Raw genomic sequence first — 26217 nt, 5'->3', positions numbered from 1 at the left:
CCCAGCACTGCACTGAAAAGACACCAAAAATAAAGTTATCTTTTTGCTTAATTCCAAGTTTTGGATAATTTATCTGATATAAGTAACTTTCCAAGTACTTGCAATATAAACATGTCATTATTTTGCCCTTACACTTGGATGAAAATTCGACTGGGTATAGGATCCTAGATTTAAAATACTTTTTCCCAAGGCATTGAGAACATTGCATCATGTCCTCTAGTATACAATGTTGTTAACTTGAATTAAAGGTCATCCTGATTAGAGAAGGAAATGGTAACCCACTCCACTATTCTTGCCTGGAGAATCCCTGGAATAGAGGAGCCTGGTGGGCTGCCGTCTATGGGGTCACACAGAGTCAGACACAACTGAAGTGACTTAGCAGCAGCGGCAGCAGCTGTTTGTTAATTCTTTATAGTACCTGACATTTTTTTTCCTCTTTCTCTTTCTTCATTCGCTCTCTAACATTTTAGATATCTCCTTTACTTTTGGTGTTCTGATACTTTATATGGACCGTTCTACACGTGAGTCTTTTTTATTCATCCCCGTAGTACTAAGGAGACACTGTCAATCCGCTCAAGAAGTTTTCTTCTTCTGTGGCTCTGGCTATTATTACATTTTTTATATTTTCTCTATTATACTTATGTTGGACTTTGAGGCTGATCTTGTATATCGTTCAACTTTTGTCAGATATTTCATATCTTTATTTATTTGTTCAGTATTCTAGAGTTCTTCTACTTTAGCTCCTAGTCTTTCTGTTAAAGCTCTTGCTTCGGCAATCCCATTTTAAATTTGCCAAAAGTCCTTCTTGCTTTTGATTATTAAATTTATCTGATATTATTAATTAGAAATTTAAAAATAATACTGTGTTTTTGAACAGACTTTTCTGGAGAAATGTTCCGTTTGTTCAATTTGGTCTTTTTTTTTTGTGCTATTGATATGCACTTCATTTTTCTCAAATGTCTGGTAATTATTGTGGTTCATTTTTTATTTTTGATTAAAGAATGAGGATGGTTCATGTCAGCAAATGACATAGATCTCTCTCCCCCTTTCCCTGGCTGGGCACTGATATTGAGGCCTTTGCATCAATGACCAGGCTTCACTTAACAGTGTGAGGGAGGAAGTGGGCAAGTGAGTTCAGTTCTCTGCTTCCTGCCCCCTGCCCCAGACCAGAAACTTAGCCCTATCTACACTGAACATTCACTTTCTTTCCAATCAGTTTCTTGATTTCAACCTGTGTGGAACCCTGAATGTGTCAGTTGTTCTAACTAAATGGAATAAGAGGGGATGGGAAGGGCCAGGTGAGATGGACTTGCAATTAATTACATAATTTGCCTCTTAGTCCTGTGACTTCCAGACTCGGGGGTCTCTTGGGACTCTGCAGGGAAGCCAATCCTTCCGCTGCTCCAGCCTTATCCTGTGAATGAGTTCTAGGCTGTGACCTTCTGCACCCTAAGTCATCCACCAACTCAAGGCCAGAAATTTTCCGTCTTTCGGGAAGTCATCAAAGACTTGGATGTGTTGTTGGTACCATTTCTCCTGTTCACAGTACAGTTTTGGTTTGATCTCATTTTATATTTTCTCACTGTCATTTCAGTGTAATTTGAAAAAGGAATGTTGATAGATGCCAGGACTTGTTCACCACTTTGAGTTGGAACTTTATGTCTTTTGAAACAATGCATTGCTACCGAGTTTTTCCTGTCTATTTAGGTATTTAGAATGAATGAGAATCACTCCACTGTGTTATAATTTTTTCTTCAAAGACTTCAAACAGGATTATTTATTCCCAACAGTTATTGCTTTTAATTCTTATGATTCCAGTTTTTTCTTCTTGCCCTCGCTTTTTTTATATTGCCGCTGTCATGGTGCTGCCTTGTAACAGACTCTCCTCTTCTGATCAGCTGCTTCTGACATGCAGCAGAATATCCGTTGAGCGAGAGTCAAACTTTGAGAGACTTTTGGGCGACTCCTTTGAGCAATATGTGCAAAGCTTAGGGCATGAATTTTGTGAGATCTGTTGTGACTGACCTGAGGCTATTTGTCTTCATGACTTGGTTCCACATTTAGATAGCTGAAATCTTTAGGTAGTTACCAGGTTAAGTGAACTCTGACCAGGTCTTGAATTAATAGATGTATTATCTTCATTAGGGGCTACCCTGGTGGCTTAGATGGTAAAGAATCTGCTTGCAATGTGGGAGACCTGAGTTCGATCCCTGGGTTGGGAAGATCCCGTGGAGAAGAAAATGGTAACCCACTGCAGTATTCTTGCCTGGAGAATCCCATGGACAGAGGAGCCTGGTGGGCCATAGTCCATGGGGTCACAAAGAGTCAGACATGACTGAGTGTCTAACACACACTATCTTCATTACTAACTGAAAGTTGCTCAGTTGTAGCTGACTGTTTACAACCCCATAGATTGTAGCCTGCCAGGCTCCTTGTCCATGGAATTCTCCAGACCAGAATACTGGAGTGGGTAGCCGTTCCCCTCTTCAGGGGATCTTCCCAACCCAGGAATCGAACTCAGGTCTCCCGCATTGCAGGCAGATTCTTTACCATCTGAGCCACAGAGTACTATATAAATTCCTAGTGTAAATACCAATCATTTTTTCTCTTACATATCATTGTTTGTCAATGAATCATAATTCATTTTACCATGAGTAAATTTTTTCACATAAAGACCATTTACAACCAAGATACAATGTTATACTTAAGTTATTCATAGTCAGTAATTTATTGATATGGATTTATTAGCCAATTTTTTCCTGCCTTTAGTTTTAGCTTATAAATTATAAAAAGCAATACTTTAGGACTCAGCACAGTCATTTCATAGGAAGAAAATTTACTTCATGTCACAAATGCAAACTTTAGCAACAAATCTGTAGAAGTTACTTTTCTAGGACTATTATCAAAGGATTATTTCAGCTACTCAAGGTAAAACATTATTTATCAAAATGTGATGCTTCAAAATGTCACAGATGAAAAACACATGTCAAAGGTAACACATTTGTTTAATTTCATTAGTTACAAATGAACTTGTGGATAAGTCATGACTTAGGTGTATCACATTTCTATTAAAACGTCCAATCCACATCTCAGTGATAATCAGGAATGAGTATGGCTATTGAGAGATTCCAGGTGAGTCAAGGTCACCATCTCTGGGGACCCATTGGGCCCACCAGCCCCGCTCCACAGACTTAACAAAAGATTTTAATTCATGCTGTGGTTTTAATCCACAATGTGGTTCATGAGCACTGAGAAGCAAATGCTGTCTCTGCTTAGAATGAAATAAAGGGACTGTCTTGACAGATAATCTGGAGAATACAACTCTGATAAAAATCCTGACCGTATTAAGTAAGGGAGTACTGTTGGGAAATACAGATTTTATGTCTGGTGGTCAACAAGATTGGAAAGAGCTGACAGTTGCAGAGAGAAGAAACCTCTCTTGATTGTTTTAGTGTTGTATCATATTTCTTTACTTAGCCAATCCCCGAAGACAAGTTAAATGTTTCAAGTGAATTTTCACAGTGAAATAGTAACTAACAAGCATTTGCAAAAACCACCTTTTATTTTATTTATTTATTTTACTGTGTGTATCCATCTGCTTTTGGCCTGATAATGATAGCTGTGTCGGTCTAGGAATTAGATGAGTGATTCAGAGCCAGCCTGATACCGTTGGTCACTTACTAGAGTTTCTGGTTCAGACATCATAACCAAAAAATGAAACAAAGAAAACATTTCTTGGGTCACATGTCTAGGCTCCAAAGAGGAGATGGCAGTGCTGAAAGATGGGAAAAACAGATTGTGCTTCCTTATTGTTTTTCTTTCTCTTCCTCATGGCAACCTGTGTTTTGAGGGGGAGGGTTATCCATGGAGTTTTAAAACTGGAAGAGGCCATCAAGCTCCTTCATTTCTACAGACTGCAGAGGCCCAGTAACTTGGCCAAGGTCCAACAATAAACAGATGTCCAGCGTGCTTTATTAATAAGTGGGTGATCTAGAATGCCCAGCTCATAATTCCCACTCGCCATTTAGAAATACTTTTTAGAGTGCATGTTTTCAATGCCAGAAGACTGGCCAAGAAGAGCGCTTCTTAGTTTGCTCAGCCACAACAGCTGAAATCTTGCCAGTTTTCCCAGGCAACAGTTGGATCACATCAGGTAGATTCTTGTGAAGAGATGATTAAGTTTCAGAGTCAGAAAAAAAACAACTCAGAGCCTTCTCCTCCCCTTCATGTGTCAAAAGGGCTGTTCCTTGTATGGTGTCCCCTTGGACGTTTCAGTTTTGTGGGAATCAAACTCTCTTGGGTTGTATCAGTGAACATGAAATTGAACTGAACCAACACGGAGTCAGTTTTATCTTGTGGTCACCAGCCAAGTTAATAACATTTGCCATTTGCTAAATCTTTAGTATGAAACGCTATATAAAAGTGAGAAAGCACAGTGTCAGCATGGCTCAGTTGATAATGTATTAAGCATTTTACACAGTGTCATCGCTGCACTTAACATCCAGTAAATCTTCCAGGAAGTATAGATTACTTTGCTATGGCCTGGAATTCAGACACGCCGGTTGCCTCTCTTCCTTCTTGGAGGCAATGATTAGGTTACTGCTAATATCTCTCCAGACATGAACATTACCTACAGGTTAGATTAGCCGTGTGTTGTGTCGATGGTTGGAATGACGCTCAAAAAACCAGCCTAAGTCCTTGTACCACTTACAAAACTGTTTGCTTATACTCTTTTGAGGTTTGGTCCTGCTGCTTTGGGGTTAGGTGATAGTTTTCAAGCAGTTCATAGTCATCCTGCACATTGGGGAGACTCTGTCTCACATCTGGGGGAACCTTTTGGACCCGAATACCGGTGCTGTTCTTTGGAGAAACTCTCTGACCCCGGTATGCCTGAGCCTGGCGTTTACAGATGCCAAACTTGCTGAGCAGGATGAACACATCCCTTTGGAAGGCTTTGGTGAAAATGGCATAGAGGAATGGGTTGGCACAGGAGTTAAGTGGGTAGAAGAGAACCAGCAAGATTTTGGAGTTGGTAACGGTGATGAGAGGCTTGTTCATAAGGGCCGACAGAGCATAGAAAGAGATTGGGGCCATGCACATGAAGTCAGTGAAGATCAACACAGCCATCCTTTTGGCAATTCTGGTGTCTTTGTCCCCTGGGTTGTAGTGGGGATTTCGAACTGTGATGTAGATCTTCACGTAACAGGCGCAGACAATGATAAAGGCAACGATGTTGAGTAACAGAACGAGGATAATGTACGCCAGGGCAAGAGGAGTCTCGGTGTCCATGGGCAAGCAGATGCTGACCTTGGCGTAGCTGCTTATTCCCACCAAAGGGAGCAGGGCGAGCAGGAAGCAGCAAACCCAGCCCCCAAGCATGATGACGTAGGCGTGCCTGAGGCGGATCTTGTGGTCCAGGTGCATGGCAAAGGTGATGGCGTACCAGCGCTCCAAGGTGATGACCGTCAGCGTATACATGGACAACTCGCTGGCAAAGATGGTGAAGAAGCCAGCTGTGTTGCAGCCAGGGCCTGTCTGCCAGTCGATGGCATGGTTGTAATACTCGGACTGAGTGTAGAGGTCTACGGAGGCAATGAGGAGCAGATACAACCCCATGCAGAAGTCTGCGAAGGCCAGGTTGCACATGAGAAAGCGTGGGACGGTCAGCTTGTAGTGGCTCGTGAGGAGGATGACCAGGACGAAGACATTGCCCAGGAGAGCCAGCAGACTCACAAACCACACCACGATTCTCAGGAACTTGTAACCCATGATGTCCTCACAGGGGTTGAACTCATCCGACTTGGGGGTACACACCATGTCCTCACTGCCCCTGCACACAATATAGTCATAATGGCTGTCAAAGGCCTGCAGGGTCTCCTCCTGGGGGTTTTTGAGCTCTTGGCCAAAACCAATGATCTCATCTTCTTGTTCCTCAAAGAAGGCGTAGTAATAAGAGTTGCTGTGGGTATCTTGGAACTTGGAGTTCTCCTTGTACCCGGCACTGCCATCCTGATCCTCCTCATATTCCTGGTAGAAGGGACCATTCAAAGCACTCACGGATTTTCTCTGACGCAGGCCCCGAATACTGCTCTCATTACACATTAAAGACTGAAGGATTCTGCAAGGCAGTAGAAAGAAAGTCACCACTTGTTGAAAACCCACTAATGGTCCCCACCATGCTTAGCAAAATGTGCCAACTATGTAGTATGATACACACGATTCTACATGATCTGGTCAGGCCTGTCTCTCCTGCATCATTTCCTATTACCTTCCCTCCCCAAGTATGACCCACTGACGTACTGTCCTTATTTCTCTTCTACAACCAGTTCAAGAACAGCAGTGATTTAAAAAAAAAAAAAAATCATGGACACTAGAGCCAGTCTGCCTAGGTTAGGACCTGATTCTACTATTTCCTGGTTATTTCACCTTGGGAAGGTCTGTGAGTATTGGTTTATTCATGTATAGAATGGGAGAGGGAGAGTGTTTGCTTTTGGGTTGTTGTAGGAATAGGTGAGTGTATCGTTTCAAAGTTCTTGCAGCAGCACCTGGAATGTTGTGAGTCCCAGGTAGATGTGCATGTGAGTGTGTGTGGGCCCAGTCGGGTCTGACTCTGCTGGCTGCTGTTAGTATTATTATTATTCCTACTCAGAGCTTTAGAATTCCACCTTCCCTTTGCCTGAAAAACTCCCAGCTGCCTCTACTCAGTATTCAGTTTTAAACTCACATTGTCTTTCCTCGGAAGAGCCTTTGTTCCTCTTCTTGAATAAGCTGTCTGACCCTTGTGTTCATTTCTCTCATAGCACTATCTGAGATCCTACTTGTTGGCCTGTTTCTTTTCTGACTTCCAGACTAGAATGTCAACAAAATGCAAGACGGCTCGGGTCTGTCCTGTTCATTGCCGTGGCTAGGACAGTGCCAGGCACATAACAAACAGGTACTCAGTAAATGTTTACTGAACAGATGAATAGAGGGACACGGTTGTGCAGGCATGTTTACGGAAGTAAGCTTTAGTGTTTCACTAGCCCACCAGATTGATCTCAAAAGAGATTCTTTAGATGGCTTCAGCTGCTGAGCAGATTCATCTGTGGAGTGGTGGTTAAAATCTGCAGCGGACCGCCTATTCTACCTTGTTTGGAGGTTCATGAGAAATCATTCCTGTCTCTCCTGCATCGCTGCTTAAATTCCTCCCCTCCTCTGCTTTGACCCAGAGATACAAGCCTTATTTCTCGTCCACAGACACTTTGGTCTGCGGTCACTGTGTCCCGTGGACTCCATGTTTCTTACGGGCGCCTCCAGGTTCTTCTCCACCTGGTGTGCAAACAACAGAACTTCCACCAAAACCTCTTGTCACTTGATCCAGACACTGCCACTTACCCTCTGATTTTCTTCTGATTCTTAAAAGCACAGCAGTGGCTCGGATAAGAGAGGTCAGCCCGTGTGAGGTGCAGGAAACTCAAGGAAAGAGGAAGTTTCTTTAGAGTCCAGGTGTTTCTTGCTATCAGTTCCTTCAGGTGTTCCAGGCCTTTGGATGGCAGGGCAGTGACACTGGTGTAAGAGATGTCCCTGAGAGGGAGACAACAGTGATCAGAGAGAGGGTGAGCAGCCAGGACCTTTTAGAATCCAGACAGGCCTGAGATTCATGGGGAGATGACAGGATGCCTTCCTCTGCTGGACGTGCCCTCTGAGTTATTACACACAGACACGGGTCTAAGGAGGGATAATATGCTTCTAAGTTGATGTGCTACAAGGGACTCCCCTTTTTAAAAAACTTTTAAATTGGAGTATAAGTGCTTTACAATGCTGTATTAGTTTCTGCTGTACAACAAGGTGAATCAGCTATATGTATACATATATCCTCTCCTTCTTTAGCTTCCCTCCCACCCACCCCATCCCCACCCCACCCCTCTAGGTGATCACAGAGCACCGAGCTGAGCTCCCTGTGCTATACGGCAGCTTCCCACAAGCTATCTATTTTACACATGGTAGTGTATATCAGTTCAGTTCAGTTCAGTCGCTCAGTCGTGTCTGACTCTCTGCGACCCCATCGACTGCAGCACACCAGGCCTCCCTGTCCATCACCAACTCCCGGAGCTTACTCAAACTGATGTCCATCGAGTTGGTGATGCCATCCAACCATCTCATCCTCTGTCGTCCCCTTCTCCCACCTTCAATCTTTCTCAGCATCAGGGTCTTTTCCAGTGAGTCAGTTCTTCACATCAGATAGCCAAAGTATCGGAGTTTCAGCTTCAGCATCAGTCCTTCCAGTGAATATTCAGGACTGATTTCCTTTAGGAAGGACTGGTTGGATATCCTTACAGTCCAAGGGACTCTCAAGAGTCTTCTCCAACACCACAGTTCGAAAGCATCAGTTCTTCGGCACTCAGCTTTCTTTATAGTCCACCTCTCACATCTATACAAGGCTACTGGAAAAACCGTAGCTTTGACTAGCCGGACTTTTGTTGGCAAAGTAATGTATATATGTATATATGTGTATATGTGTACATATATGTCTGTGCTACTCCTGAATTCATTCTACTCTCTCCTACCCCCACTGTGTCCACAAGTCTGTTCTCTACATCCGCGTCTCTATTCCTGGGATTCTCATTTTTATTGCTTAGAACTCCAGTATCAATACAAATAATAAATAGTTCATCAGACATTTTGCTTTACCCATTGCAATATACACAAACTCTTGGAATCAGAGACGGATGTCAATTTCACTCTGCAAAACTACACCATGTAACTACTAAAGGCTCTGAGGCAAGAGAATAAATCTGAACAGGCTCAAAGGGCCTAAGTTGTTCCCAGTCTCTGTGGGGACTAGGGTTTGAGGACTGATAAATTACTCATTGATCCAGATCAATACCAGTATCATGAAAATCTTCTAATGATACAGAACTTAGGAGTCATAACCAGTTACATGGTGAATTCATGACAGAACAATCTCACCATTCTTTAGAAGTTTCTAAATGTATTCCTGGAAAGAAAACTCTAGGGTTCATATTAACAAACTGACATGAGATTCACAGTACTTCCAAAAACAATGAGGGAGATGGTGAGGCTGGGAGAGTGTAGACATTAGCATTGTTACTTAGGTAACATTAATTCATGGCTTTTAGACATTTTTTGCTCTTTTCTCTGTTCTAGAGTCTACCTTATGTTATCTTGCCCCATCATTTTTACTTGCATTGAATGGCTTGAATAAACCACAAATATTTAACCTAATGCCTCTCTTATTTTACATTTTATCAATGTTCATTAAATATTCTTTTATTTTTTATACTCATATTTTTAATATCATGTAATTAGCGTGGGATATTAAATTGATTAGCAAATGAATTGCAACATTTACAACTTCTTCCTCCACATCATTGTAACTAAACTTTGCTGGGATTTACATTTTCAAGGTTCAAGGCTGCTAGAACTTGCTGTTGTTGTTCAGGTGCTAAGTTGTATCTGACTCTTTGCAACCCCATGGACTGTAGCACGCCAGGCTTCCTTGTCCTTCATGTCTCTAGGAGTTTGCTCAAACTCATGTCCATTGAATTGGTGATGTTATTCAACCATCTCATCCTCTGTCACCCCCTTCTCCTCCCGCCTTCAATCTTTCCCAGCATCAGGGCCTTTTCCAATGAGTTGGCTCTTCGCATCAGTGGCCAAAGTATTGGCGCATCAGCTTCAGCAACAGCCCTTTCCGTAAATATTCAGGGTTGATTTCCTTTAGGAATGATTGCTTTGACCTCCTTGCAGTCCAAGGGACTCTCAAGAGTCTCCTGCAGCACCACAATTGAAAGCATAAATTCTTCAGCACTCAGCCTTCTTTATGGTGCTGTTTCTCTTTTCTTCCCCAGTAGCATATTAGACATCTGCCAACCTGGGGGGCTCATCTTCTGGTGTCATATCTTTTTTGCCTTTTCATACTGTTCATGGGGTTCTCGAGGCAAGAATACTGGAGTGGTTTGCCATTCCCTCCTCGAGGAGGGACCACGTTTTGTCAGAACTCTCCACCATGACATGTCTGTCTTGGGTGACCCTGCACGGCATGGCTCATAGTTTCATTGAGCTATCCAAGCCTCTTTGCCACCAGAAGGCTGTGATCTATGAAGGGGAGAACTTGCTACTTGAGTGTTATTAACATGAGGTTTGTGTGTTAACTCTATTCACCATGGAACTGTGATTCTTGGGAAGGGTATCATGTTTACTGTTTTGTTTTATATTTCATATAAAATTTCCATATTTCTGGGACTTCCCTGATGGTCCGGTGATTAAGAATCTACCTTGCAATGCAGGGCACGCAGGTTCAATCCTTTGTCGGGAAACTAAGATCCCACATGGAATGGGGCAACTAAGCCCTCACACTGCAACTTCTGAGCCCGTGCGTTCCAGAGCCATGCCCCACAGCTGGAGAGTCTGCGCGTCATGGCAGAAGTTCCTCACGACGCAGCGGAAATCCCATGTGCCACCACTAAGACCTGACACAGCTAAATAAATATTTTTAAAAATTTAAAAATCCATATTTTGGCATTTCCCAGACTTCCCTGGGAGGGTAATAATTGCTCTTTGTGCATTACTTTATGATCTTCAGGTGATTTTTAACATTAAGCAAGTACATTTGGAAAACTGGCAGACATGAGTAGCTTCATAGCTGGTGAGAGAGTTGAGGAATGAGGCACAACCGTGAGGTCAGTGCAGTTGGCCTTTGCTCTCCTGCCTGTCCTTTTGATGCATATCTTTCTCTTTTAACCCTGCTGTCTTCGTGGTGTGGCCACCTTTCTGCCTCCAGTTTTCTGGAAGCCACTTACGTGTCTCTCTTCTGTCAGTGAAACGAGAGTGTCTCTCGGCCCCCTTTCCCTGCCTTGCTGTCTGTTGGACACACTGATGGTGCATGTTCATCTGAAGGTGTTTATCCTCCCAAGTAATGTGTCTGCACTTTAAAAGGTATTTCTCGAGAAACCACTTTAATAACCGTTCCAGTTACTGCATGACAAAAATGCCCCCAAACTAAGTGGTATCAAACCATTTTGTATTACAAGCATAGCTTTTATGGGCCAGGATTTAGAACAGGGCGTGGAGGGGATGGTTTGTGTCTGTTCCTGCTGTCTGGGGCTCAGCTGGGAAGACTAGGTGGTTAGGGCGGCTCAGTGGCTGGGGGCTGGGGACTTAATCAGACTGCTTCACTTGCATGTTCTGGTGTCAGGGCTGAGATGGCTCAACCCTGCATTCAGCTGAGATTACGGATGTGGCTTCTCCCAGTGGTTTGAGCTTCTCACAAAGTGGTGGCTTACTTATGAGAGGAATCATCTGGAGAGAGGGCATTCCAGGAGAACCGGCAGATTCAAGGGCAGGAGATTCTCAACCTCGTGGGCCGACCTGGCAGCCCGGGGAAGGCATCCTCCTCCATCATCTCACTCCTTCTCAGTGGGAAGAGCATCCAAGAATTTGGTGCCTTATTTTAAAACTGCCATAGTTGTCTCCCTGTGGGCTTCCCTGGTGGCTCAGAGGGTAAAGAATCTGCCTGCAATGAGAGAGACCTGGGTTCCATCCCTGGGTCAGGAAGATCCCCTGGAGAAGGGAATGGATACCCACTCCAGTATTCTTGCCTGTAAAACCCCATGGACAGAGAAGCCTAGAGGGCTACAATCCATGGGGGTGGCAAAGAGTTGGACACAACTGAGCGATTAACACTTTCACTTAGTTGTTTCGGCAGTGAGGATATCAGTGGGGCAGGTGCAAATCAGTCTGTGGTTCCCGCAGCAGACAAAGAAATGAGATATCAGTTTGTGTCCAGAGATCCAGCTGACTGAGAGTAGAGCCATGATTTGGATCTGGAGTTCTTAGATTCAGTTTCCTGGGAGCTTTTCTCTACCTCTTATCTTCAGGTCTCTGGAGTCTTTGAACATAAATCCAGGTGCAATAACCCCTCCAAGAACTCATTAGGCATCTGGGAGTGAGGAATGTATTCCCTGATTTGTCTGAGTGTCTGCAGTGAGCGTGTCCCAGGTAGCCTCAAGTTGGGTCCCGACGGGGCTGAATTAGGAGGGTGTTTTTGGAAAATGTGTATAAACTTTGTGATGAAACATCTGTAACATAATTCAGTTCAGTTCAGTCACTCAGTAGTGTCGACTCTTTGCGACCCCATGAATTGCAGCACGCCAGGCCTCCCTGTCCATCACCAACTCCCAGAGTTTACCCAAACCCATGTCCATCGAGTCAGTGATGCCATCCAACCATCTCATCCTCTGTTGTCCCCTTCTCCTCCTGCCCCCAATCCTTCCCAGCATTAGGGTCTTTTCCAATGAGTCAACTGTTCGCATGGGATGGCCAAAGTATTGGAGTTTCAGCTTCAACATCAGTCCTTCCAATGAACACCCAGGACTGATCTCCTTTAGGATGGACTGGTTGGATCTCCTTGCAGTCCAAGGGACTCTCAAGAGTCTTCTCCAACACCACAGTTCAAAAGCATCAATTCTTCGGCACTCAGCTTTCTTCACCGTCCAACTCTCACATCCATACATGACCACTGGAAAAACAATAGCCTTGACTAGATGGACTTTTGTTGGCAAAGTAATGTCTCTGCTTTTAAATATGCTATCTAGGTTGGCCATAACCTTCCTTCCAAGGAGTAAGTGTCTTTTTATTTCATGGCTACAATCACCATCAGCAGTGATTTTTGACATATCGTAGGTGTTTGATGTTAACACCCTCTTTGCCACAATCTGGAATTTATTTAAGCTCAAGTCAGAAGCAAGGGACCTAGCTAATACAGTTCCAGCCCAGATCTTGACTTATATATTCAACTACTCATTTGACATTTCCATTTGGGTTTTTCACAGGCATCTCCAACTGAACAGATCCATCCCAAACTTAGCTTCTAATACCCCATCCCCACGCCAACCTGCTCCTCCTCCATTTAAGCTAGCAGAAACCAGGGATCTGAACTCCAAAAGAGCTGGAATCCATGTATCTGCATGTCTCGTGGGAGCTCTCTGGTTCGAGCTAATAGCATCTCTTGCTCCTCTAGAGGTCTTGTCAGTTACTTGTCTCCAATCCACTCTCCACACAGCAGCCAGGGTAGTCATCACATATGAGTGAAGCAAGGTCATGCTCCTGCTCAAAACCTTGCAGTGACTTTCTGACGTACCGTAAATCACATCTACCCTTTGGGAGGAAGGGCGCGGATCAGCACCCTGCAGATCCGTGGCCTTTCCCTCCTCTCCAACCTCATCTCAGGGGCCAGAGCCATTTGCAGCCCAAACTAGATCCACTTAATACTAGGATCGATCTGCAGCCATCTCCCTCCCGACGGGCAGGAGCCACTTGACGTCTCTGTAAGCATCCATTAAGCCTGCTGCTCCGAGAGTGCCCCGAGATGCTGCGCTCTCCTGACGCAAGCCACTCCATGCCTGCTCCTTCAGCCCTTCCAGAGTCAAGCAAGGGGAACAACTGCCGCCCCTCACCCTTTGAGAAGCAGTTTCAGCTCCACTGCAGAGATCCAGAGATCTGCAGGAAGGAAGGGAGGAGCTCCTTACATTTCCCGATGGACGCAGCATTGCCTCTCCTCTCAAGATGATGGAATGATTCTTCCCTTTAAACCTACTGGTATTTCTTTATTTCCTGCCTACCAACTACCAGCTTCCAGGGCTGGTGTCCTTGTGGATTCTCTTTTGTGCTTGCTCAGTATTCATGCCACATACATACGCTACCATGTATATACACTCCTGTGAAACAGATAGCTACTGGGGACCTACTATAAAGCATAGGGAGCTCAGCTTGGTGCTCTGTGATGACCTAGAGGGGTGGGAGAGATTGGAGGCAGGAGGAGAAGGGGGCAACAGAGGAAGAGATGGTTGCATGGCATCACTGACTCGATGGACCTGAGTTTGGGTGAATTCTGGGAGTTGGTGATGGACAGGGAGGCCTGGCGTGCTGCAGTTCATGGAGTCGCAAAGGGTCAGACACGACTGAGTGACTGAACCGAACTGAACTGAATTGAAGGGAGGTGGGAGGGAGTCCAAGAGGAAGGGGATATACGTGTATATATATATACACATGAAAGTCTTTTTAGGCTAGAAATAGTGAAAGATGTGGCTATGTAAAGTTATACACTATGTTCCATAAAATACTGCACTGTATAGCATCAAATAATTTAAAAAGGAATATTAATGGAAAAAAAATATTCATGCCATGAATATTTACACTAAAATGCAATTGAGCTAGACCCCAAATCAGACCTCAGGTCAGCTGTTTATATGTCTACAGAGTCATGGTTCTTATCACTACCACCTTAGTTTAGGTCTGAATTACATTTCAACTGAGTTTTGCAAAAACTTCCTGACTCATCTCCCAGAAAGTGTCTACTAACTCTGCCTTCAGACTTAGGATGTTCTTTCTAAAACTTGAAACTCATCTTGTTGCTTTCCAGCTTGAAACCCATGGCTTACAGATTGAAGTTCAAGCTTCCCTCAGTCTCTGCTATCTCTCCAGTGGGAGTCTCCTCCTGAATCCACATGGCTTGGGAGTCTTAGTTCCCCCACTAGGGATTGAACCTGCACCCTTAGTGAACATGCAGAGTCCTGACCACTGGACAACCAGATAATATCCTGGAGTGTATTTTCAAGTAATTTCTTAGAAAAGTGATATATGTAAGATATTTTCTGAATCCTGTATGACTAAAAAATGGCTTTTCCCCCCACTCTTTTAACATTCAATTGATACTTTACCTGGCTATAAATTTTAGGTAGGCACTGAGAGAAGTCATCAGAGGGCAGACAGACTGAAACCACAATCACAGACAACTAGCCAATCTGATCACAGGGACCACAACCTTGTATAACTCAGTGAAATTAAGCCATGCTGTGTGGGGCCACCCAAGACGGACAGGTCATGGTGGAGAGGTCTGACACAATGTGGTCCACTGGAGAAGGGAATGGCAAACCACTTCAGTATTCTTGCCTTGAGAACCCCATGAACAGGATGGAAAGGCAAAAAGATAGGACACTGAAAGATGAACTCCCTAGGTCGGTACATGCCCAATATGCTACTGGAGATCAGTGGAGAAATAACTCCAGAAAGAATGAAGGGATAGAGCCAAAACAAAACCATCACCCAGTTGTGGATGGGACAGGTGATATAAACAAGGTTCGATGCTGTAAAGAGCAATATTGCATAGGAACCTGGAATGTTAGGTCCATGAATCAAGGCAAATTGGAAGTGGTCAAACAGGAGATGACAAGAGTGAACATTGACATTCTAGGAATCAGCTAACTAAGATGGACTGGAATGGGTGAATTTAACTCAGATGACCATTATTATATCTACTATTGTGGGCAGGAATCCGTTAAAAGAAATAGAGTAGCCCTCACAGCCAACAAAAGAGTCCAAAATACAGTACTTTGATGCAATCTCAAAAACGACAGAATGATCTCTGTTCGTTTCCAAGGCAAACCATTCAATATCATGGTAATCCAAGTCTATGCTCCAACCAGTAACGCTGAAAAAGCTGAAGTTGAACAGTTCTATGAAGACTTACAAAACCCTCTAGAACTAACACCCAAAAAATATGTCCTTTTCATTATAGGGGACTGGAATGCAAAAGTAGGAAGTCAAGAAACACCTGAAGTAACAGGCAAATTTGGCCTCGGAGTACAGAATGAAGCAGGGCAAAGGCTAATAGAGTTCTGCCAAGAGAACACACTGGTCATAGCAAACACCCTCTCCCAACAACACAAGAGAAGACTTGTGTTGGACACATGGACATCACCAGATGGTCGACACCGAAATCAGATGCTTATATTCTTTGCAGCCAAAGATGGAGAAGCTCTATACAGTCAGCAAAAACAAGACCGGGAGCTGACTGTGGCTCAGATCATGAACTCCTTATTGCCAAATTCAGACTGAAATTGAAGAAAGTGGAGAAAACCACTAGACCATTCAGTTATGACCTTAATCAAATCCCTTATGACTATCAGTGGAAGTGAGAAATAGATTTAAGCGACTAGATCTGATAGACAGAGTGCCTGAAGAACTATGGACGGAGGTTCATGACATTGTACAGGAAACAGGAATCCATAATATCCCCAAGAAAAGGAAATGCAAAAAAGCAAAATGGCTCTCTGAGGAGGCCTTACAGATAGCTGTGAAAAGAAGGGAAGCGAAAAGTAAAGGAGAAAAGGAAAGATATTCCCATCTCAATGCAGAGTTCCAAAGAAGAGCAAGGAGAGATAAGAAAGCCTTCCTCAGTGACCAATGCAAAGAAATAGAGGAAAACAACAGATTGGGAAAGACTAGAGATCTCTTCAAGAAAATTAGAGATACCAAAGGAACATTTCATGCAAAGATAGGTTCAATAAAGGACAGAAGCAGTATGGATCTAACAGAAGCAGAAGATATTAAGAAGAGGTGGCAAGAATACACAGAAGAACTGTGCAAAAAAGATCTTCACCACCCAGATAATCACAATGGTGTGATCTCTCACCTAGAGCCAGACATCCTGGAATGTGAAGTCAAGTGGGCCTTAGGAAGCATCACTACGAACAAAGCTAGTGGAGGTGATAGAATTCCAGTTGAGCTATTTCAAATCCTAAAAGATGCTGCTGTGAAAGTGCTGCACTCAATATGCCAGCAAATTTGGAAAACTCAGCACTGATTACAGGACTGGAAAAGGTCAGTTTTCATTCCAATTCCAAAGAAGGGCAATGCCAAAGAATGCTCAAACTACCACACAGTTGCACTCATCTCATACGCTAGTAAAGTAATGCTTAAAATTCTCCAAGCCAGGCTTCAGCAGTACATGAACTGTGAACTTCCAGATGTTCAAGTTGGTTTTGGAAAAGGCAGAGGAACCAGAGATCAAATTGCCAATATCTGCTTGATCATCAAAAAAGCAAGAGAGTTCCAGAAAAACATCTATTTCTCTTTTATTGACTATGCCAAAGCCTTTGACTGTGTGGATCACAATAAACTGTGGATAATTCTTCAAGAGATGGGAATACCAGACCATCTGACCTGCCTCTTGAGAAACCTGTATGCAGGTCAGGAAGCAACAGTTAGAACTGGACATGGAACAACAGACTGGTTCCAAATAGGAAAAGGAGTACGTCAAGGCTGTATATTGTCACCCTGCTTATTTAACTTATATGCAGAGTACAACATGAGAAACGCTGGACTGGAGGAAGCACAAGCTGGAATCAATATTGCTGGGACAAATATCAATAACCTCAGATATGCAGATGATACCACCCTTATGGCAGAAAGTGAAGAACTAAAAAGCCTCTTGATGAAAGTGAAAGAGGAGAGTGAAAAAATTGGCTTAAAGCTCAACATTCAGAAAACTAAAATCATGGCATCCAGTCCCATCACTTCCTGGCAGATAGATGGGGAAACAGTGGAAACAGTGTCAGACTTTATTTTTCTGGGCTCCAAAATACTGCAGATGGTGATTGCAGCCATGAAATTAGAAGACACTTACTCCTTGGAAGGAAAGTTATAACCAACCTAGACAGCATATTAAAAAGCAGAGACATTACTTTGTCAACAGAGGTCCGTCCAGTCAAGGCTATGGTTTTTCCAGTGGTCATGTATGGATGTGAGAGTTGGACGGTGAAGAAAGCTGAGCACTGAAGAATTGATGCTTTTGAACTGTGGTGTTGGAGAAGACTCTTGAGAGTCCCTTGGACTGCAAGGAGAGCCAACCAGTCCATCCTAAGTGAGATCAGTCCTGGGTGTTCATTGGTAGGACTGATGTTGAAGCTGAAACTCCAATACTTTGTCCACCTGATGTGAAGAGCTGACTCATTTGAAAAGACCTTGATGCTGGGAAAGATTGAAGGCAGGAGGAGAAGCGGACGACAGAGGATAAGATGTTTGGATGACATCACCGACTCAATGGGCATGGGTTTGGGTGGACTCCGGGAGTTGGTGATGGACAGGGAGGCCTGGTTTGCTGCGGTTCATGGGATCACAAAGAATTGGACACGACTGAGCGACTGAACTGTACTGAAATTTTAGGTTGCAAATCACTTTCCTTTAGAATTCTTAAGGCTTTACTTTATTGAATTCCAGTACTCAGTGTCCCTTTTGGCTACATACGATGCCATTCAGATTTGTATTCTTTGGTCATTGACTTGTTTTTACTCTCTGATAGCTTATATAGCCTTCTTTTCTCTCTCAGCTTTATTGAAATATAATTGACATATAACATAGTAAGTTGAAAGTGTACAGCATGATTTGAGATATGTATACATTGTGAAATGATTATATGGCCTTGTCTGCCCTGGTGTGAGAGGTCATCAAAGTGTGCCTTGATACAGATATAGATATATTTTCATTTATTGTACTGGACCCTGGGGTGGAGGGGGTCCCTCCAATTGGAGACTTGTACTCTTCACCTGTTTGACAATATTTGGCATTGTTGCCGGATAGCTTGTGCCTCTCATTTCCTTTGTTTCTTTCCTGGAATTCCGGGCAAGTGGAAAAAGGCTGTCCTGGAACCCCTAGACATTTTCTTATAATTTTCTCTTACTATTTTTATTGAATCTTCTGGTAAAATTCCTTGACTATATATATTTTCCATGTCTTCTATTGAATTTTTTAAATTAATTTATAAAGTTTACAGCTTTATTGAGGTAATAATTGACAAAAATAATACATATTTATGGTATACAAAGTGATGTTTTGGTATATATGTATACACTGTGAAATGATTACCACAATCAAGCTAATTAACGTATCCATCACCTCACATAGATGTAATTTTCTGTGTGTGGTGGGAACACTCTATGTCTACTCTCTGAGCAAATTTCAAATATGCAATATAGTATTATTAACTATAGGCACCATGCAGAATACATCATGTGAGATACTAGGCCGGATGAATCACAAGGTAGAATCAAGATTGCAGGAGAAATGCCAACAACCTCAGATATGCAGATAATATCACTCTGATGGCAGAAAATGAAGAGGAACTAAAGAGTCTTGATGAGAGTCAAGGAGGACAGTGAAAAAGCTGGCTTGAAACTCAACATTCAGAACACTAAGATTATGGCATCTGGTCCCATCACTTCATGGCAAATAGAAGAAGGGAAAAGTGGAAACAGTGAAAGATTTTTTTTCTTGGGCTTTAAAATCACTGTGGACGGTGACTGCAGCCGTGAAATTAAAAGATGCTTGCTCCTTGGAAGGAGAGCTATTGACAAACCTAGACAGTATGTTAAAAAGCAGAGACATCACTTTGCCAACAAAGGTCTGTATAGTTAGAGCTATGGTTTTTCCAGTAGTTGTGTAGGGATGTGAGAGTTGGACCATAAAAAAGGCTGAGCACTAAAGAATTGATACTGTCAAATTGTGGTGCTGGACAAGACTCTTGAGAGTCCGTTTGACTGCAAGGAGGTCAAACCAGTCAATCCTAAAAACAGTCAACCCTGAATATTCTTTGGAAGGACTGTTGTAAAGCAGAAGCTCCAATACTTTGGCCACCTAATGTGAAGGACCGACTCATTAGGAAAGACCCTGATGCTGGGAAAGATTGAAGGCAAAAGGAGGAGGGGCTGGCAGAGGACGAAATGGTTGAATGGACATGAGTTTGAGCAAACTCCAGGAGGTAGTGGAGGACAGAGGATCCTTGCATGTTACAGTCCTTTGAGTCAAAAAGAGTCAGACACAATTTAGGGAGTGAACAACAACAGGCTGTACATTAGACCGCCAGAACTTAGACTGTATAACTGAAACTTTGTACCTTTTGACCAACATTTTCTTATTTTCCTTATCCCCCAGCCCCTGGTGACCACCATTTTACTCTGTTACTATGAATTCAACTTTTTTAGATTCCACACGTAAGACACATCATGTGGTATTTGTGTTTCTGTGCCTGGCTTTGAAGATTTTGATTTTAGCTTGACAAGAGCTGGGACTCTGCTGGTTCTGTTTACTGTTACAGTTTTCGCACCCAGACTGGTGCTTAGAAGACAGAAGGCTCTGAATATATGTTTGTCAAAGACATTTTTAAAGTGCTTTCTTGGCTTATCTTCCTTTTTTATAGCATGTTTGAGGAATCACATGCAGCAGTCAGGAACAGGGGTTTTAAGTTCAGACTATCTGTATTTGCATTTTTGTTTCCCCACTGACTAAACTTGCTATCAGCCGCTTAATTTTTTTTTGTCCCTCAGTTTCCTTGTCTATTTGAACACTGGTTCACAGTGCGCTGTCAATAAATATTAACTATTATTATCATTGTTGTTGTAGGGATAAAACATCTTCTCAGATTAACCTCAGATCACTAATTGTTGCTTTATAAAATGTTCTTTTCTGTTCTCTGCATGCCTTTTGTTGCTCCAGGCTCATCCCTGCCCTTGACCCCCTCCTGCACATACATTTGTTTATCCTGGTTTCCATCTTTGACTTTAGTAGCATTCTTTGACGAGTGTTCCTTGTTGTCACATTCATGCTTAAGACTGAGGCACTGAAAATCTGATCTCAGGAGCTTGTCTACCAGTTGACTTTCCTTTAGGGCAATTTTGTAGGGAGCTGGCCATTCTGCTGTTGAGCCCTAAAATACCAACATGGAGGTCTTTTTCACTTTAGAGTTTTTCAACTTCTTCAGAAAAGGTACTTCAAATCTCCAGCTTAGAGAGGAGGTACTTGGCAGCTGGTATTTTGCACAAATAGGGTAGAGGGTTACCATTTCCAGATTGTTGTTGTTCAGTCACTCAGTCGTGTCCGACTCTTTGTGACCCCATGGACTGTAGCTTGCCAGGTAAATCTGTCCATGGAATTTTCCTGGCAATAATACTGGAGTGGGTTGCTCTTTCCTCCTCCAGGGGATCTTCCCCACCCAGGGATCAAACCAGTGTCTCCTGCATTGGCAGGCGGATTCTTTACCACTGAGCCACCTGGGAAACCCTCATTTCCAGATAGAGACATTCAGTTAGCCCTTTTGTTTTTAGCCCTATATGTCACTCTTGCTACGTCCATCACCTCTAAATCCCTCCCACACACCCTTCAGAGGTGCTGCAGGGTGAGACAGTTGCCTCTGAATGTGGCTTCCTGTGGGCACTTTAAGCTTTTCCCTCCTTCTCCTCTGCCTTTCCCCCTCAAATTCTTAGCTCTCTAGACCATCCACCTGTCCTCATCTGTCCTCTTTGTCCTTGTGGATTTCTGTATATTAAATTTTCTTTCCCATGTTTCTTAAGGAGATCTCAGGAGGGAGAAAAAATGAAAGCTTAGGTTCAATGCATCATCTCTGACTTTTAATCACCCTTCCATTTTGCATGTAGAAATGAGCTGGAGCTGAGGATGAACACGTGTTGAGTGCTGAGCCACGATGGACAACCTCCAAATCTGCAGTTGATGGGGAAGTAGCCTTAGTCTGCAGAAATCCTCTAACTTACCTAGGAAGGGATGATTTTATTTGAAGCTGTATTTCTTCCCATTTGCCTACATTTTTATTTGACCACTTTGAACCCAGAATTTCCTAGCAGTGTACCCTTTCTCAAATAAAGCCTTCAGTTAAAATTTGTAAATGTTGGTATTGGAGTGAGAAGGATATGGAGAGTAGCTATCAGCCGGCAAGGGACCTGAATTCCTTTGCAAACGCAGCCTTGTGTAGTGACGTCTACGAGCTGGAGGGCCTCACTCTCCCCTGTCTGACTCTGGCACTTTCTGCAAAGAGCTCATCAAGTGAGGGGCACTGAGCTTCAAGAGAATTTGTCTCTAGCCAGTATTTACTCACAAACAGCATGCAACTGAGCCAAGCCTGGCAGACAGTCTGAAGTCTAATTGCCTAGGTCATGGGAACCTTCTCAAGTTAAGTGTCTAATGAAAGTAACAGGACCTGAGTTTGGAGGGAATGAATCCTGCAGGGCTATGTCCCGGGCAAGAATATCACCAAATTTTAATGATGCCAGGGGAAAAATAAAAAAGAGCCAACTGATATTTGATGTCACAGCAAGAACAAATTGCTTCTCATTAGCAATTATGTGCTCTAGCGTTGCCAAACATTGGAACAATGTCCATTTTTTTGGTGAGATGTTTTATCATGATCAAATACACAGTTAACCTTTGATGAATTCAATTGCAAGTTAAATAAGCACTAATTGGCTTGCCAGTGTTTCAGCAGCAGTTACAAGCCTCTTTTATGTCGCTTGTAATGAACGTGGGCTTCTCTAAAGGTCAACGTGTAGACACTGATTCATTATGAATGTGTAGTTACATCTGTAAATAGGTAGATGGAAATGCATCTAAGAGCAGAAAGAAGATTAATTGACTGTTTAAAAAGCAGTTTAATTAATCGATTGATAATAAGGGCTTAGAGGCTTTAAGTTCAAGACAGTTAGCCTGTCTAATTATTCGTTTAAAAGAATTTTAAAATAGGATATGCACTTATTTAATAAGTATTGATTGATTGTTTTCCATGTCTCAGGTATAGCAGTAAACTAAGCATGCAGAAATTACTGTACTTCTCATGCTTACATTCTAGTGGGGCAAGAAGAACATTTTTTTTTTTAATAAAAATAAAACACACAGCATGTTAGATGATGATGATCAATACCATGGGGAAAAGCAACACAGAGCAGGGGAAGGGAAGAACCCAGAGGTAGATCACAGTTAGAGATGGCGGAGGGGGTCAGGGAGGGCCTCGCTGAGGAGTTAGTTGAGCAAAGATCTGAAGGAGATGAGGGAGAAAGCCACACTGATATCTGGTAAAGAATATTCCAGGAAGAGAGACCAGTCAGTGCAAAGGCCCTGCGGTGACAGTGTACCTGGTTGTTTAAACAAGCAGAGAGGCCAGTGTGGCTGGAGCTGAGACAGTGGGATGTGAGAGCAGGAAGCATGAGAGAAGTCAGAGAAGTTATGGGGAGCAGATATGTGTGCCTTGTAGACCATCCAAAGGACTTTGTCTTCTCATCAGAGTGAGACCAAAGGCCTTCAGAGGAATGGTGTAGTCTGACTTAACCTTAAAAGGACCAAACTGACTGCTGCTTTGAAAGTAAACCAAAGGGAGCAAAGGGTGGAAACAAGAAGACCAACAATAGACGGGATGGTTCTTGGACCAGAGTGGTAGCGGTGGAGATGCTGAAATGGCTGGAGTCTGTATCGATTTAAAGGTAGAACCAATGGGATTTTCTGATGGATTTGGATCTGGGGTATGAGAGGAAGGTCAAGGATGATTCCGTGACTTGTGGTCTGCAGCTAGAAGAATGGAACTGTCACTTCCTGAGATGAGGAAAGCTGCAGGTGAGGCAGGTTTGGAGGAATGACCGGGGTCCAGTTTTCACAGGTCAAGTTTGAAATGCCTGTTAGACATCCAGGTGACATGTCAAGTAGGCGGTGTGTTATAAGTCTGGAATTTGGTGGAGCTGTTTGGATTCGTGATTTCTACTTAGGTATCACAGGCAGTATGCAAAAAGGTATGAGTGGATGAGATCACCAAGGATGTGGATAAAGAGATAGAAAAAAGGCCAAAGGTGGAGCCCTGGGGCACTCTGACAACAGGAGATCAGGAAGAAGAGGAAGGACTATAAAAGGAAACTCAGAGTAATCAGAGGTGTGGAGAGAATCCAAGAGAGGGTGGTGTCTTGGAAGCCAAAAGAACAAAGTATTATAAGGAAGATCAAGTCATCAACTGAGTCAAATGCTTCTGAGACGTGGACTAAGAATTGGCCATTTGATTTAGCAACTGTGGAAGTCACTCATGGTCTTGAAAAGAGCAGTTTTGGTGGCATGGTGAAAACCTAACTGAAGTGAGCTTAACAGGGAATGGGGAGAGGATTTAGAATTCTAGCCAACTCTTTTGCCACATCTTGCTACCAAAGGGCACAGAATTATACATAAACTTGAAGGACATTTTAAAATTAAAAGTGTTTCAATATATAACCCTGAAAGATAAAGTATCTTTTAAAAATTTAAAAAAAAAAAAACCTAAATATAATAATAACTCTTTAAAGTCACCAAATAATCAGTGTTCCAAAAGAGGCAAGGCAGTTGTCTCACTGGAGTCAGGATCGTATGGATTTAAGTATTGCAGCTGACTGATGGGTCTTTCAGGTATCCTTTAATCCATAGGCTCAAGAAATACTGTTTTATGATGGGAGAAACAATAGCATGTTTAAATGTTGATGGGAGATAATCCATTAAAGAGAAAAATATAGATGCTATTGGACAGAAGGTCAAGGATTGCTGAAGCAATGCCCTTGGATTGCTGAGAGGGCATGGGGCCCAAGATTAAAAGGTGGCTTAAAATTCAGGAGAGGAGACAGAGGATGTGGACCTAGATACAGGAAGATGGGTAGCTGTGGGACCATGAGGAATTCTCTTCTGGTTGATTTTATTCTAAATGAAATGGAAGGCAAGGTGATCACGTGGGCATGAGAATGAGAGAGAAGGACTAGAGAATGGAGGAGAGGGCAGGAGGCCTGGCGTGCTTATCTGGGAGAGAGGGAGAGTAACTAGGGAAATGGGATGTTACTGCGGTATAGCACTTAGGGTCTACTTGGGGTGAATGATTTAAAGTGAAACTTCTTGCCAAGCTCACCTGCAAAAGTCCAGCCCACAGCAGGTGGGTAATTGGATTTAACAAGATAGAGTTTTTCTAGGCAAGGATGATAGAGAGAGGGTCAAGGTAGTTGGCTATGAATACAAGTCAGTGCTTATAATGATAGATGATGGAAACTAATCTTCATAAGAAAGAAATGAAGACACTTGAGAGATGTGAAAGACGGTGAGATATTAATAATGGACTTGAGACATAGAGTATTTCCTGCCATGGTGGTGGTCTAGTCACCAAGTCATGTCTGACTCTTGCGACCCCATGGACTGTAGCCTGCCAGGCTTGTCTGTCCATGGGATTTTCCAGGCAAGAATATTGAAGTGGGTTGCCATTTCCTTCTCCAGGGAATCTTCTGGACCCAGGAATGAAACCTGGGTCTCCTGCATTACAGGCGGATTCTTTACTGACTGAGCTAAGAGAGAAACTGTTTCCAGCCATATCAATAAACAAAGGATGTCACGTGCATGCATGTGATAAGTCACTTTAGTCATGTCCAACTCTTTGTGACCCCACGAACTGTAGCCCGCCAGGCTCCTCTGTCCAGGGGATTCTCCAGGCAAGAATACTGAAGTGGGTTGCCATACCCTCCTCCAGGGGATCTTCCTGACCCAGGAATCAAACCTACATCTCTTACATCTCCTGCACTGGCAGGTGGGTTCTTTACCACTAGTGCCACCTGGGAAGCCCAAAGGATGTCACAGTCATCAGCAGTTGGCACCACCACGAATGGTGAGCTGGTGAATCCTGAGGGAATGCAGAAAGGAAGAATGCCTGCCATCTAGCAGCCATCAGACTGCAGCCACTCCCCACAGTGAGCCTGAGGAAACCTGGAATGTGAAAATACAGGACACTGGCCCCAGATAGCTGAGGTGCATATTGTGATTTCAGTGAGCCTGGACTCTTGCATCGTTTCATACATAGAAAAGCACTAAATTCCTTAACTTGACATGTCTGATTTCTTTAACAATAATCTTTTGGTGTTCCCAAAGTCGGTGTTCCTGACTACCTACCGTTTGTTGCAAAACTTCTATATATCCTAGTTCCATCCCTCACCTCCTTGGAGCAGTTTCTCATAACTGTCTGGGATGCTGTCTCCCAGGTTGCAGTCCTCATTTTGCCCCAAATAAAACTTAACTTGAAACTCTCATGTTGTGAAAAACTGTTTTTCAACAGACTGTTGCTCCTAATAAGACCAAAGAGTTGAAGGAATGATGTATGAGAAGGAAACACATGGAAAGATAGCAGGATGTCTGAGACTGAGATTAGAAAGGGTTTGGAGTCTTTGGTAATGACAGGCCTATGGCCACAGAAGGGAAGTCGAGAGGCAGAGTGGTACACACGTTTACTGGAGAGACCAAGCTACTCACTCAGAGGCCAAGGCATAGGAAAAAAGATCTGCATGGATAATTGATCTACATCAACAATTACAAGAGAAGTAGGATAGAGGAATCAGTGCATCAGGAGCTGAGATCCTCAAGTAATGACGAGATAGGATGACTCTCGAGTTCACCAATAACAACAAAAAAGAATTCTGGTGGTAAGGGCTGAGGGCATAAGAACCAAGGTTGGGTTGGAGGTGGATGTAGTCTGGTACTTAGTCACTGAAATTCTGGAGGAGGAGTAAAGAAAGGGTGAGGGGACAGGCTCTTGGCTAATATCTCCATTATCTGTAAGAC

General features: G+C 43.2%; 2 protein-coding genes across 11 annotated transcripts in view; one reads left to right on the top strand and one right to left on the bottom strand.

Moving 5' to 3' along the window:
• Positions 1–26217, top strand: part of GTF2A1 (general transcription factor IIA subunit 1) — a 122008-nt gene that overhangs the window by 68306 nt on the left and 27485 nt on the right. For 3 of the 10 annotated variants that reach the window (XR_014059651.1, XR_014059649.1, XM_081510629.1), the window contains one exon: positions 21270–21350. The exons of the other annotated variants lie outside the window; for them this stretch is intronic. Coding sequence is in view for 1 of the 3 variants with exons in the window: in XM_081510629.1 (XP_081366755.1) it covers positions 21270–21286 (17 nt within the window). In the remaining 2 variants the exon portion in view is untranslated. Of the gene's footprint in view, positions 1–21269; positions 21351–26217 lie in introns of those variants that run through there. 10 annotated transcript variants of the gene reach the window in all.
• TSHR (thyroid stimulating hormone receptor) overlaps positions 4162–26217 on the bottom strand; it is a 154007-nt gene continuing 131951 nt past the window's right edge. The window contains exons 9-10 of the mRNA XM_081510623.1: positions 7375–7563; positions 4162–6118 (exon numbers count right to left, since the gene is read on the bottom strand). Coding sequence (XP_081366749.1) covers positions 4708–6118; positions 7375–7563 — 1600 coding nt within the window. The 3' untranslated portion in view covers positions 4162–4707. The remainder of the gene's footprint in view (positions 6119–7374; positions 7564–26217) is intronic.

Source organism: Giraffa tippelskirchi, chromosome 7 (assembly GCF_054371585.1).
Source record: "Giraffa tippelskirchi isolate mGirTip1 chromosome 7, T2T-mGirTip1v1.2.pri, whole genome shotgun sequence".
Lineage (NCBI taxonomy): Eukaryota > Metazoa > Chordata > Mammalia > Artiodactyla > Giraffidae > Giraffa > Giraffa tippelskirchi.
This window is presented reverse-complemented; position numbering and strand designations above follow the sequence as displayed.